This window comes from Ammospiza caudacuta, chromosome 6 (genome assembly GCF_027887145.1).
Source record: "Ammospiza caudacuta isolate bAmmCau1 chromosome 6, bAmmCau1.pri, whole genome shotgun sequence".
NCBI classification, from domain to species: Eukaryota; Metazoa; Chordata; class Aves; order Passeriformes; family Passerellidae; genus Ammospiza; species Ammospiza caudacuta.
The window spans coordinates 48,508,285-48,523,479 of NC_080598.1; the positions used below are offsets into that span (position 1 = coordinate 48,508,285).

A 15,195-nucleotide genomic window follows, 5' to 3' on the forward strand; every position below is an offset into this window, starting at 1 on the left:
CAACCTTTATGTATTTAAATGAATGTTTTGGGTGTTTTTTTTAAAGACTGGTATTTCCCACATTTTGTTGAACTCTTTTTGAAAAAAAGTGATACTGAAAACCATTTCATTTTCCAGTCTTCTAGTACACTTTTCTTGAATAGTCACAATTTTAAAATATGCATATAATTGAATTTAAAAGGCACTACCTTTTCTTAGACATGGGTACCGAAAGAGCTTTACTATTCCATAATCATCAGCTGTAACCATAACTTGACCAATAAAATTCGCATCCACAGAATTTATATCATTTATATCTGAATATTTGGGCCAGATTCCATTAACTTCAAGGCCAGAAACACAGGTCCATGATGCCCACTGAATGCCTTTCAATTCCTCCTTGTTTGTTACTTCTTTTCCACCTAAGCAAAAAATAAAGAGCCATTTCTCAATATTAGCTCACGCAATTTTAAAGAATGCAACATTTTAAAAAAATTCTCTAAAAATTGAAACCAAGTACAACAGGATTAAAAACTGACTTCTGAAATGGCCCTGATCTAGTATTGCCTATTATGACCAACAGTATCAGTAAGAAGACTTCTCAAGACTATTTAACAGAAGATCACAGGTTTGGTATTTTACAGTTTTTATTATTTCTTGGTATCTGCTTGAGGCTGTGGTTTTTTTTTAATGTTTATCAAAAATACATGCAATCATTCTAAGATAAAGTTCATAAAAAATTCTGTTGCTGAATGATTGTAGAAACTTGGATTAGTTAGAGCAAGAACTGAAAAACTCACATCTGGCCACTGCAAATTACTAAAACCACCTATTTTGTGCTTAGACCCTTGTTACGTTATTTCACACCACAGCTCTACTGAGACTGATCCAAGGTAAGAGCTGAGGAACTGAGTCAGACCAAAGGCCCATCAAATAGTGACTGTGTGTTCTGGAAAGGCCCGAAGCCAAGGGCTGGAGCAATGCAGGAACAGTGCAAGCAAAGGTGAAAGCTTTGATGAGTCAGACTGAACACACACCTGCAGAAGGTGAGCAGGACAACAATCCACTTCTCAGCCTTTCAGTCACTAATCCATGTAAACTATGATTAATAATACTGTTTATACCCATAACTAAGTCCTGCAGGTCTTGTGCCAGACAACTCTAAGTTCCTGAATTCATTGTGGAATTTCAAGTGTTACACAATTTGATCATTACTTTAAAGTACATGGGAGATTCCTCCAACTCCACTGCCTTTGATAATTTTTTTTTCATAAACAAGGTTTCACAATCCTACATTCCAACATATGAAGAAACTCCAGGTTGAAGGTTATCTTACAACTTCAAATTGCTCCTCCTGTGTCTGTTTGTTGCTCTCTAATTAAATTCTCACAATCTTTTCTTACACATCTTCTGCTGCATTCAATGCACAGAATCAAAGTTGGGCATAGAATGAATGAAATGTTTCAGCAGAGAATCATAAAAAACTCCAAGAATCTGTGAATAATGTACAGTGCAAAGTATAAATCTTTATAAATCTGTATAAGAATGAAGGGACAATATAAAAAGTGGTGACAATATAAAAAGTAGTTACTACAAATAAAAATACTGCAAAGATGAGTGAGAAGAATACAGAATATTATGGAAAGAGTGTATACAATAGATAGAAGTCAAACCTTGTGATAAACACTGCCACTGGCGTATTCTAAAAAGGACTACTTCAATTTCAAGCTTTAAGATAGCACTATGTGCAGATCCTTTACAGAGGGAACTACCTTAATAGAAATTATTTCAAGACTGTGGGACACTTCAGTCAAGTTTTCAAGAAAACTGTCTTGAAAACACTTGCAATAATAGGGTTATCACAAAGTTCCTCACTGTAAAAGCTCTTTTAAGTTGAAATCCTCAGTCTGCTGCATAGTTTTAGACAACCAAATGCCTCTTCTGAGCTACAACATACCTATTATTCCACACACTTTAAAAACCATTCAGTGCAATAAAATAATAATTTATTTAATATCCAAGCACTATAAGAACAAAGCTATTAAGCTATTGCAAAATTTAATTTAAATGCTGCATTTTAATTCTTCTAAGAAAGTGGGAGCAAAAGTTTATTTTTGAGAAACAAAATAAATTATAAGGCAGCATCTCTAGTATAAAAATATACATTGGAAAGAAGACTAAACATATAAGGACAAAAGTATTTCAGGAACTTTGCCAGAAAAATGCTGTACTTACTCAAATGTGGCAAATAATCTTATGAACTTACAAAGTCCTTCATCTATACCCCCATGCTTCGAACCATGCTTTGAATTTGTTGGGTTTTTTTTTAACAAACCACTATATATTATTTCTGTTTTAAGTAACAAATAGCATGATGGCAACCCAGAACCTTACCTGGCATTCTGTAAAAAAGTCTCCTTCCATTGCCATCATTGGTCTGTAAGTATTTACTGTCTGAAGACCAATCCATATGTGTAATGAAGCTTAAGGATCCAATACACTCCCCAACTTTCTTATATCGCTGAACAACACCATATATATCCACAGAGCTGTCATTGGAGCCAACAGCTAGGAAATTCCCATCTGGAGAATATTTGAGTTCATGAATAGCTTCTTTCCTGTCTTTGATATGAACAACCTCAGTCATATCTCTGTAGTATGAAAGAAAGCATGTCATAAGTAGAGAAGAGCCTCATCACACTGTCAACTTCCCAGTCTAAAAAACGAACAAGATTGTGAAATTATATATTGAACCTAACTGTCCTGTGTGCAAACACAACACTGCTGTTTTTAGAGTTGGTTAGGGCTTCATGGAGGAAAAAACAGAAGGAAACAGTGACACAAGAAGGTGCTTCACTGGGTTGAAGGACAGTGAACAAAAGGAACAGTTTGAGCTGGGTTCACAAGAAAATTTCATCAAGTGAATTATGAGATCTTTATTCACCCATGGAAGAAAACTTCACTGACATGAGACACAAATCTCATTTTCCCTTTAAAATTGTGGGATCACAGCAGCACAAGGCAGTACTTGTTTTGTATGCATGATGTGCTGACAGCAGAATTCCAAACATAGAAACAATTTACAAAGTAATGAAAATTTATTTCTTAGTAATTCAAGGATAATTCATAAATATAAAACCTAAAGTAAAACATTTCCTAGAACATTGCCATTCCCTGCAAATAGACCAGTATACTTTTTCAAATGGGTTGTTATAGAACAACATGAACATACGTAGCACAGATTTAAAAAAATCAAAGCACCCTCCACAGTTTAAAACAAAGTGACCACATGCATGGCCACAAGAGATCAAAACATTGATAACATATCTATATTTAAGTTCTGTAGCATACCTGACTCTGAGCACAGTGAAAGAGCCATCCTTCATGCCAAGGGCAAGATGGATTCCATCGGTGCTGACGGCAGCACAGCGAATGGGCTCCTCCATGTTGCACCGGGCAATCAGAGCGTGGTCTATTAAACTCCAGATTCTAAAACAAAGCCATGGTTTCTCATGTAAAATGGGTGTGCAGCTTTGTCACAGAGAAGATGAAGCCCTCCATTTCTGCACAATGCGGGACATGGTAATGTCCCTATTTTAAAATAATTTTCCACAAGGAAAATCTAAAACATAAGTGCAAATTATGCATACAGCAAGAAATATTCCTATGTTTTAATAGGCAGGAATATCTCTAATGAGAAAATGTGGGGATAGATTAATTTTGATTTTCTGAATATAAAAAATTACAGCATATGACAATACATGCTTTTAGACCACTCCTGCAAAATTCCATTATTTTGCTAATCATTTTTGCCAGAAACATTAAATAACAATTAGAGACTTTGATCAGTATAAACAACTTTTCCTATTATTAATTCATTATTGATAACTCCTTATAACTAATAATATTCAAATATGTGAGTTTTTATAACAAGGTAGATTACATCTATTATTTAGAATCATATCTGGAATTTGAGAGTAATAATAATATTAATAATTGAATTATTGATTTGCTTAACTGTGTTGCACTAAAGATATTCAGCAAAAATGCCAACACTTTTAAATTATAAGAAAGAAATGGCAGTTTTGAGTGAAAAAAAAATAGAGATGAACATGTAGGAGGGAGTAATTTGGTGGGCTTTCCTGAGCATTTATGTTCTGTTTACAATGCATGGACTGGGTTCGATGAAATTCACACATTAAAAGTTAATTTGCAGCATTTGGAAAAGTAAATATGGTAAAAGCAAAATGTGTAAGTTTTTATCCCAGTTTTTTTTCATTGCAAGCTGTGCATGCTTAACATAACTCCTGAAAAGGAAAGACTCAAAGGATACTTGTCTCTGAGTGCTCAGTGTTAGCCCAAACAAAATATTTTCAAATTTCATATATGGGGTGTTTTGGGAAATACATACTTCCACTGTATTTTATTACTGAAGAGCACTCATTTCCTGGGTAGCTTAACTGTAGGAGTGCATCAATGCCACATTTTACTAACTTTAAAATGCATACATTTCAATTAGTCTACCTACAAAATGAGTGGATTGCCCAAAACTGTATGCAGTTTAACAAAGAAACAAAGTTTAACCTGACTGATCGATCATCGCTTCCAGTCATGGCCAGGGGTTTTGTAGGGTGGACAGCCAGAGCCCAGAGCTCTCCTTCACAGTGCCCCTGCATCAGCAGGAAAGGCTTGTTACGCTCATGCACCACTATTTCAAAAATTTCACTATCTTGTGTCCCAACGAGTATATGGTCTCCTCTCCAGCAAACGCTTCTCACAGAGAGACCTGTAGAAGAGATTGTTACTGAGAGATACATCCTCAGAACTTGTAGAACAAAGGTAAAGTAGCAAAAGACAAAGCATAAAAGCAAATAATGTCAAGAAGTATCCATATCCCTTCTCTTATTCTTGGATTTACTTCTTTTACTCTTTTTATCTGTTTCATAGATATTGACATACTTGCCCTTGGAACATGAACTTTTCATGACAATTTGGAGGATGTATATAGGCTATACCAAGAGGTAAGACAGTGAAGTAGCACAAAATGCAATTAAGAAAATGAGCAAGAGGACAGGTCATAGAGACAATCCTCAGAAGTATACACAAAAAAAAAAAAAAAAGAGTGAAGGGAAAAGAGTCAGAAAACTCATTTTATTCAATATAAGATTTTTTTTAAAACTGCTTGCTCTGCCATGGGCATTTGGCAAGCCAAAAGTTTATGGTAAGCATCTGTTATATCAGAACTAAAGGAAGCAACTGGAGGTGAGAACAAGTCAGAAAGAATGAAACTGAATGAAACAGCTTTCAGCTACATGCATCAGAACTGAGAAGCAGCAGCTGAGTAAATTTAAATTTAAAACAGAGCCACTCTACTGCAGGGCATATTTAAAGTGAAATGTATTCCATCTTGTTGCAATACTTCACAATCTTGGTGGGAATGCCATGTCAATTATACCATACAAAGACTTCACTTGTAATCAGTTATGTATTGACCCTGAGTATCTCATTGCTATCAGACATTCTAACACATTTTCAAATTCTTGGCAAGATATTAGAACACAACAAAAGTGACTAGGGGTGAAGAAAACAAAATGCCAACAAAAGCAATATTATAAGTGACACTATTGCTTCAGTACATGTTTGTATTCTTATCCTAAATCACTACAGCAACTATATCTGAAACACTCTATGTAAAGTTTTAGCATGACATGAACTGTAACTGAAGTCACATTTCCAAGTAAGCAGTGTTCTAAGTTTCACAAAACTGTAGATAACATCCAAATAGTTTTAATGAATATTTGGATAACCAGCAAATGAAATTGCTGTACTCCATTGTTTTACACTGTAGATCTCACTGCCTCAAGTTCTCTTAAAACATTACTGTTCCTTGTTAAAAACTGCTGTGCTCTAGAAACAATACGCATTAAAAATTAAATCTGTGTCTACATCATCATCATATGTACTGTTTGTAAAAGTAACTGTGACCTTCATACTAGTGGGCATGATCTATTCTATTTCTAGCAAATAGTTCATAGTAACGTACACAAAACAACACTTTGGGTTTTAAAGTCTTTTCTTGTTCAAAACACCGATAAATTTCCTATGTTATTGGTATATTGACAGCAACAAACTCCTCCTTACCTTTATACCCCTGGTCTGTTTCCCTGAGATCAATCACAGTAATTGGTTTAAAATTTAAGTCCCACAAGCGGACGCAGCCATCCCTGCCACCGGTGGCAAATCCCTCTTCACATGCATTCATGCTGAAAATTCCTGCCTAAAGAAAGAAGAAAGTTACTTTTAACAACATACACAGATTGGAGAAAACCAGTATGCAACCAATACAAGCTTCAAATACAAGAAAGTCAGAAATGGAAACTAACTCACAACAAGCAGAATTAACCACAAGTGATAAACAGAAAGTGAATTGCTGCAGGAATGTGTTCCTTCTGATGATCATCATCATGGTGATGCTGTTTCTCATCCCTAGGAAGAGTTTAGTTTCCTATCCTCTTGCCTTAGGACCTGGTCCAACTCTGATAAATGTCATCATGAAGATTTCCCATGATCTCTATTGGGCTTGCTTTATGGCCTTTGTTGCTAGTACCCAGCTGCTACACAACAATGCAAACAACATATGGGATTTTTTTATTTTTTACACCAAGGATGATTGATTTAAAATTTAAATTTAGAAACAAAACTTAAGAAAAGCAATGATCATGCTACACCACTGAAAACTTAATATAAATTCTTATTTTAAAGTCAAACATCATGAAACCAAACCTAACCCATTTTCTTCAACTCACTGGACACACGTTTTCTTCAGGATAACAAAGAGGCAAAGATGATACATGTAGTATCAAAATAAAGATACTATAGCCACATAGCCACTATATGGGTTTTTTAATTACCCAACCCACTATTGGGTTTTTTTAATTACCTACACAACTCACTAGCCTTATGTTCAGAAATAACTCACACATTTCAATAAGCAAAGCTACTGAAAGGGCAACTTTAGCTGATAAGCCTATGAGAAGTTTAAAACATTGCTTTATATTTATTTTAAGTATGTAATATTCCGCTATGACAAAAGTAAACAAAACAGCATTAGAAACAATGGAAGAGAAAAATCTGTCTCCATTCCTGTCCAAAAGAAAGTAGACCAGCCAATAATATACACGTATCTTCTAAAATATTGGTCTGAAATTTCAGTTTTGTAAAGAAGTAAAGTTCCAAAAGCTCTTTAGATAGGGTCTAGATTTTATAGTAATGAAGCCCATTAACTGCAAAGATCAAAGCAGTCTGCAAAGGAGAGATTGGTTTTTGGGGGAAAAAAGAGCTGTACACTCACAGAACAAATTAGGATACAATGTGACTTGTAAGAATTCTGGGGTATTCATGACTATTATCTCCTACCAAGACGCTTTTTCTTCTTAAATTACAACTAAGAAAAATATCATAACAGACTGGTCATAATGAAATATGGATTGTGTTTGCTTCTCTAGCATCAGGTTACAAGGATAAATTTTTTCATGTTACCAAAAAAGAAATCTCTCAGCTTTCACAAAAAAAGAAGCCTACTAGACTGTCAAATGACAATGAAAACTGAAAGACTTGGGTGAAAGAACTTCAAATTTTTTGGCATGTCATGTCCATTCTCAAGAAAGAGACTTTTATGACAAGCTACAAGTTCAGGAGCAGTACTTGTATAAACAGAAATGTAGTGGAATTTTTAAATCATAAGCAGATTAGAAGTCTAACTCTCATTATCTCTAACATCTTGAAAAATCTTCTGTTTCTTTAGGAACCTAGAGGTTTTAGAATATACAGCACAAACTGTATTTGTTTCTCTGCATGTGTGTCTGTTTTACTGCATTAACCTTTACTATTGTGAGCAAAAGTCTTGTCAGGAGCAGCTGAGGGAGCTGAGGGTGTTTAGCCTGGAGAAAAGGAGGTTCAGGGGAGACCTCATCACCCCCTATAACAGCCTGATAGGAGGCTGTAGCCAGGTGAGGGTTGGTCTCTTCTTCCAGGTAACAAGTGACAGGATGAGTGAAATGGCCTCAAGTTGCACCAGAGAAGGTTTAGATTGGATACTAGCAAACATTTCTTCACTAAAAAGGTTGCCAGGTATTGGAACAGGATGCCCAGGGAAGTCCTAGAGGGATAATCCCTGGAAGTGTTCAAAAACAGGTGGAATGTGGTACTTGTAGGTAGGGTTTAGTGGTGAACACAGCAGTGCCAGGTTAACAATTGGACTCCAATCTTGGAGGCCTTTTCCAACCTTAGTGATTCTGTGACTCTAGGTGCCATGGAATAAACATAAGCCTAGAGGAATTTCAGCTCATTTTGTACCTTATGCTGAATTCTGTCCAAGTTTAAATCTTTTAAAGCTCTTTTTGGAATGCAATCTTGATAATAGAATTATTTTCTTTTCTCTAATTAACTCTTTCCAAAATCCATTATTTAATTAGTCACTATTAAAAAAACAATCAGACATTTGGCAATGTGGGAGCTGGCGGAATGCTCTGAAGATAAGATCAAGTGGATCCAGCATTAATCTGTTTTCCATTCCACAGAATATCCTTATCTTGAAAAGGACATAGTGGTTGTCAAGGAGATTTGGCAGATGTGCTAGCTCAATCTCTTGAAATGCAATAGGACACTCTCATTGCAGTCTTTGTGCCACTGGAATAAGAGAACGAGATGAAAACTATAAAAATGCCCCTCATTAATGGGGACTGTAAGCATCTAATGGAAAAAGCTGAGCTTTGCTACGTTTCATATAATTGTTAGGCTCACACTTAAAGGGGAAAAGACAGATTTTTTACTGGAGTAGCTGGACAGTAAACCCTTCACTAAATCCCTCCTTTTAAAAACTGACCAGATTGTTAATGCAAATCAACTTTGGAGTCTTCGTGCTTCTTTAATCCTTCAGGGTGAAATTGTAATCAACATAATTTGATTATTGATGTTTAAAAACCCTCTAGCAGTAATGAAAGGCAAACAATTGCACTGACTTTGTTAGATGCAATTGAATGTAAGCCACAAAGACTGTGCTTCTGAATGAAAATAAAAGGTATAAATCAAAGACTTCCATCTTGAAACTTATGAAGCTCAACATACAGGCTGCATTCTTCTTTTACAAATTCTTCATTACACTTCCTAATGAATGTGAAAATTCTGGAAATAATATCTCAAATCTAGCAACATTTTCTCAGAATGCTATTTCCTGTTTTTCCAACATAACCAGCTGGTATCACATCTGCGTTCCCTCAAATTTAAGAAAAAAATAGTTGAATGAGAGCAAATAAAAAAATAAATGCCCAGATCTACCAGAAATTAGAGTGGAAAGCTGGAGAAGTACAAGAAGAATTTGACAAAAATGATTCCTCCTGCAAGAATACTTAGCCACTACTTGAATCCAAGAAGTTTCCAATACTGAAGCAGCTTATGGTCTTTTACTGCTGCTGGACCTATCTTGCAAAAATCAAGTGTCAGTTTATCTAAATGCAATTGTTTGTATAAAATCCACCACTCTGACTATGCAATTCCTAAAACACATGATGACTGCAGCTAGCTGTCATTAGGACCAAGCTTGGAAGATCACATGGAAACTTAGGAGCAACTGACTACCAGTGAGCAACATGGAGAACAGAGACACTACACCAACACAAAAACAACTCCAGTGCCTCCTTTTTACTCCCAGAAACACTACAGGACACCGAAATGTAAAGCAACCCATGTTGGGGCACTCACCACGAGACATTGTCTCTCCCAATACACACGGCACAATAAGGAAATGGATTACAAACATTTAAGGTAGGTGTCAGTGAGTTTACAGAGGAGAGACACTACTGTGAAATGTGATCTTCCTGTCTAACAAATCATCCAGAAAAGAACTCAAAAATGTGCATATTATTATAAAAAATTTAAATAGTTGTCCCCATAGCTCCCATTGGCTAAAAAAAGTGGACATCTTCCTTTGAAATCAATGACTGGTCTAAGCAGGAAAAGAAAATACTGCATGACTTAATGGTCATGGTGTTGGTACATGATACCAGTTTAAAACCATTCATTTAAGTTCATTATATTGTTTCCATCTATATTTAATTAGTATCCAGCACAATGACATAGGCGTGCAATGGTTTTAACAGAGTGCCTGTTATTTAACCTCAAGCTTGTTATTTAACCTCAGTTTCTGACATCAATCCACACAACTTTAATGTGTACCTCTGAAAGACTATCTCAAAATTAATTATTCATCTCCTGAGAAAGCGTCTTATGTACATTTACTATGCAAGGCAAAAGCATAGCATACAAGAATCTTTAAAATATACAGTGTTTAAACTAAGCATACAATTTTAATATCCAAGTAACATCTTGTATATATCTTAATAGCCATGGACTACCTTGAATTTAGAACATATAAGGTAGCAAGTGGAAGTTTCTATAATCTGTTCTTTGCACTGGTACACAAATGAGACAACTATCAATTTTTTTTTATTAGTCAAGGTATTTATCAACTTTCCAGAACCAGGTCCATCACCTACAAATAACCTCATGGAGTATTACCATTGCCAGTGAATTTATACATGCTTTCATGTTATTGTTTCCTTTCTGTCCTTTAAAATTTTCATTCCTAAGATTATTATTTAGGAGGCAAATCTAGAATTGAAGTTTCCCATTGTTATCCATTGTTCCCTGCACATGAACTCTGTGCCTTTACTCCTAAACCCTGCTTATTTTTCATCTTTTCCTACTTTTCATTCCTATTTTTATTTTAAGTGAACTCCCTAATCCTCTTCCAACTCTTAACTTCTGTGCTTTCAACTTTTTGTTTCTACTCCAATTCAGATGGAAATCTGCAGGAAACTCTACTTTCCTCTCTGTTGGTATTGCTATGACAGAAAACAGATAATCTGTCTGAATTAAGAATTCTTATTTTGCTCGTTAGTGTTAAAGTTGCTATCTGTTTCCTTGGTTGCTCATACTGAGAGACCATGCCTTATTTTTCACATTGAATTATTTTTAAAATGAAAAATGTTTTTTCAGCTAAGGGAACCACAACAAAGAGAACCAACCTTTGAAAAGAACAGGTTTTCTGTATTAATGCAGACAATGTCTTAATAATAACTAATAAATCTGGAGCTGGACTATTTCTCCACATCACTAACATGCTTTAGAAACCATTTTCCAGTATCTTAGATATCTGCTGGTTATGCTGCAAGAAAAGAATGGTATTTATGCAAATAATGAGACATCTTCCTTCAGTAAGGTTACAGTTTATGTCACATCTGTTGAGGAGTCATGATGCAGGATGATGAACAGGTATGCAGGGATGACAATTCCAACACTAGCACACTGAAGAAAAATTTCTATAAATTCCCTACTACAGTGCACACTGTCTCTTCAAAAAAAGACATACACCATAAATCTTGTAGCTTGCACTTGCATTTCCTTTGGGCAAGAAGGACATAATTTATAAAATTAAGTATATTAATTAATTAAATTAAGTAGCCGCAAAATAGCATGATAATATTTTAGTACAGCTGAAGAGATATTGTCATTCCAAGTTTCCATATGTTGGACTTAGAGTAGTCTGTCAATATTATCCTTTAAAGTAATTTTTAATTGAAAAACAAGGTTTCATTTTGTTGGAAAGAAGTTTCCATATTTTATTGGGGTTTTTCTTCCCCTGAAATCGGTGAGATTTGTAGTGACTCTAATCTCATGTAAAAATGAATTTCAAAGACATGAACTAGTGTTCATACTTAATTTCAGTACTGCAAAGTACAATTCCATTGAGCCTAGATGACACAGCCAAAAATAGAAGGCTAGATGAGACCTACTCCAAGGTCACCTGAGCTCTGCCCATTGATGTTACTGAAGATAAGGATGTTACTGCACTTCAAATTTGATCTTATGGTCAACTCAGAACTGACACAGCACATAAGGGAATGGAGCAACAAGCTCTCATCATCATCTGTTTATCAGTTGTCATTTCATACTTAAACAGCTGAAAAGCACTGCATTATTCTGAGAAATAAACTGTTGCAAGTCTAAATAGTCCAAGTAACAAGTATGTTAATATGCAGGACAGCTGTCTCCTATAGCACCAACAGGATGGGAGAATATTTTGGCATCAGTTTTCAACAGGAAACTAAGTACACTTTTCCCTCTGGGAATTGAGATCTGCATAGGCAATGGCCAATCATGACAGGAAAACACAGAAAAGAACACTACTGAATACTTATTATGAAGACTGAAACCAGATCTGAAGTTATAGAGCAAGAATAACTCCATACTGTAAATACCCCCTCATACTTCCTGATTCATAATTTGGTCCCTCTTGAATACATTTTATATTTCTACAGATGCATACAGGACAGTATCATTGTCTGGGTTTATCTGCAATTTTTTTTTTTAATTTATATATACATACACTTTTATGTATATAAAGAAATCTTAAATGCAAAATGTAATCTGGGATACATTTCACACACAGATATTCTTCAAAATTTATCTTTGTTCATAACAAGAGACAGTGTCATTATACAAGTGACAAGAATAAGCACTCCAATCACTTTTGAAGTATTAGCTCACTCTACAAGCTGCAGTCATCCTGAATGTGTATTTCTAAATCTTTGGTAAACCAAGAGTCTGCTTACCACAACTGACTGCAACCTCTCCCACACACATAACATTCATCACTTCATCCCCTCCACTCTACCTGATTAAATCAAGAGTGACTCTTACACTTCAGTTACAAACACCAGGCCACCCAGTCCAACAGGCCAGTTAAAACAAACATATTCTAACAAGCAAGAATCATTAACTGTTATTAATTTTTATCTAGAATTTTGAAGCTGCAATATCAGAACTCATATGCTTGTTTTTGCACACCATATTAAATTGCTAAGATTGAAACTTCAAATATTATCAAGAAGGTGCAATGCTTTTCAAAACAAAAATTAACATTCAACCAGCAAATAATATAGCTTCATAAAGTGACCTTAGCAGTTCCATGCTCCATAGGTTAAACCAAACAGAACCTGGTTGGCTTTGTTTTTAAGTGATACTTGCACAATTAGAAGTCAAATACTGCCTATTACCAAATGAGAGGTAATGAGGATTTTCAGAGTTTAGTATGTACAAATCAGATTGCAAACCAAAAAGTGGGTTTTTTTGCTACCTATTTTAATCACAAACCCAAATGCTTTAAAATAACATGGAAAATGTAATTAAAACCTACATAGCAAAATTATAATCACTTTATATTCATATTAAACATTTCAATTAAAAGAAAGTATTACCAAGCACTTTGGAAAATTTTTGTTAAACTTTCACTGACATGTCTTCACTTTCCAAGTCTGTGTACTGTTCTCAAAAAATATTCCAATATGACATCATGAGTATCACTGAAACCATTTAGGAACACAGCCAAGGTGACCTTGCTTTGTTCTTTCTGGCTTTCCAGAAATCTATTTAACATTCAGCATTAATTTAGAAAGGGACACTTACAGCATGGGCTCCCTGTATTGTCCTGACGAGGTTGATTCCCTTCCACACATAAATATCTCCGTTCAGGGCACCCGAATACGTCACCTCGTCCCTTGCACAGGCCAGGCACAGGATGGTCTGGAGATCACCGGTCTTGCCAAAGACACCACGTTTTGGTGTCAAGGAATTGCCACACAAGCTCCAGAACTGCAACATGAAGTGATTTAGAAATGGCTATTTTGCTAATACCTTATAATTTAATATGCAGATCTGAAAGAGAAGTACCTTGCCTGCAAAAGAAATCACCCCCTTTTCCATGTCTCAGTTCTCCAGTTTAACAGGGTTTTATGCTATTAACCAACTTTATCTTTCCATAAGATCATCACAACAGAGTAGCTGGGAAGGAATTTTGGGATATCAGTATAAAATTAAACTAAAATTCTTTCAAATAATAATTTGTGAGTCAGTTGTATTCTCAGTTATTTTTGAAAAGTATTTCATAATAGAATTATCATATCTTTCTTTGATGTAAGACTTTTATGCTGAAAATGGTGCATTTGTACTTTATGTTACTTTATACATTTAAAGATGCCACCTAAGCATGCAGAATTCTGATGAGACTCTATTTGCTCTGTTTGAAGGCAGCTGGTTTTTTTGCAGATGTATTTCCCATCAGGACCATAGATCACACGGAGTAGCCATCTGAGGCAGAGATTTTTAAGAACTTTCTAATAAACCATTTGTGTGTAATTGCAGCAATCACACAAGTGTGAATTCCCTCCTAGGTCACCCAAGATGTACCAATGAATCCTGAACTAAAGACAAAGTCTCTTGTCAGAGCACAATACTTGTCAAGTAAGTCTCCAGATAAACACTGTGGTTTCTGAGATCTCTGCAAACAAGAAGCACTTGCTTTCAAACCCTCCTGTCCAAACATGTAAATGTGCACTAGAAAGTGAAGCTGCTGAAGTAATCCAATGTAAAACAAGAAAGCATCACCACTGACAGGTTATTGTCTCAGCATACAGAGTTTCCTGCATATGTGTTTAGGGAACTGTATTTCACAGCAAGGCGCTCTGCTACCAATAATCAATTCAAAATTCTGAGCGGACTTCAATAATTATGGGACAATGTAACAAGTTAGCATGAATAGATTTCTGTACAGTATTTTTGCAATACTGTAATTCAGAAATAAGCAGAAATTACCATTAGTGATTAGAGTAACTAGTACTGATTAGACAAATCCCAGTATCATAACTAGTTGTGCTGGTTTGGGCTGGGATAGTTAATTTTCTTCACAGTGGCTGGTATGGTGCAGTCTCTTGGATTTGGCTGAACACAGTGTTAATAATACAGAGATGGTTTTGTTATTGCTGAGCAGGGCTTGCACAGCCAGGGGCCGTTCTGCTGACCTAGTGCAACACTGGTGAGGAAGCTGGGGATGCATGGGAGGTTGGGAAGAGACACAGCTGGGAGAGGTGACCCCAACTGACCAAAGGGATATTCCAGACCAAATGGCATCATGCTCAGAACAAAGTGAGGGGAAGAACTGGAGGGAGTATTTGAGGGGATGGAGCTTGTCTTCCCAAGTCACCCTTATTTATGTGTGCTCTTGTGGAGGCGGCTGAACACCTGCCTGTCCCTGGGAAGCAGTGAATTAATTCCTTGATGGGCTTTGCTTGCATGTGCAGGTTTTGCTTTCTCTATTAAACT

The 15,195-nt window shown here is 35.7% G+C and overlaps 1 protein-coding gene across 4 annotated transcripts in view; it reads right to left on the reverse strand.

The window, feature by feature from the left end:
- Nucleotides 1-15,195, reverse strand: part of EML5 (EMAP like 5) — a 92,885-nt gene that overhangs the window by 52,388 nt on the left and 25,302 nt on the right. For all 4 annotated transcript variants that reach the window (XM_058806573.1, XM_058806570.1, XM_058806571.1 and 1 more), the window contains exons 5-10: nt 13,504-13,689; nt 6,121-6,256; nt 4,564-4,765; nt 3,331-3,468; nt 2,374-2,630; nt 189-401 (exon numbers count right to left, since the gene is read on the reverse strand). In XM_058806573.1, the coding sequence (XP_058662556.1) occupies nt 189-401; nt 2,374-2,630; nt 3,331-3,468; nt 4,564-4,765; nt 6,121-6,256; nt 13,504-13,689 (1,132 nt within the window). The remainder of the gene's footprint in view (nt 1-188; nt 402-2,373; nt 2,631-3,330; nt 3,469-4,563; nt 4,766-6,120; nt 6,257-13,503; nt 13,690-15,195) is intronic.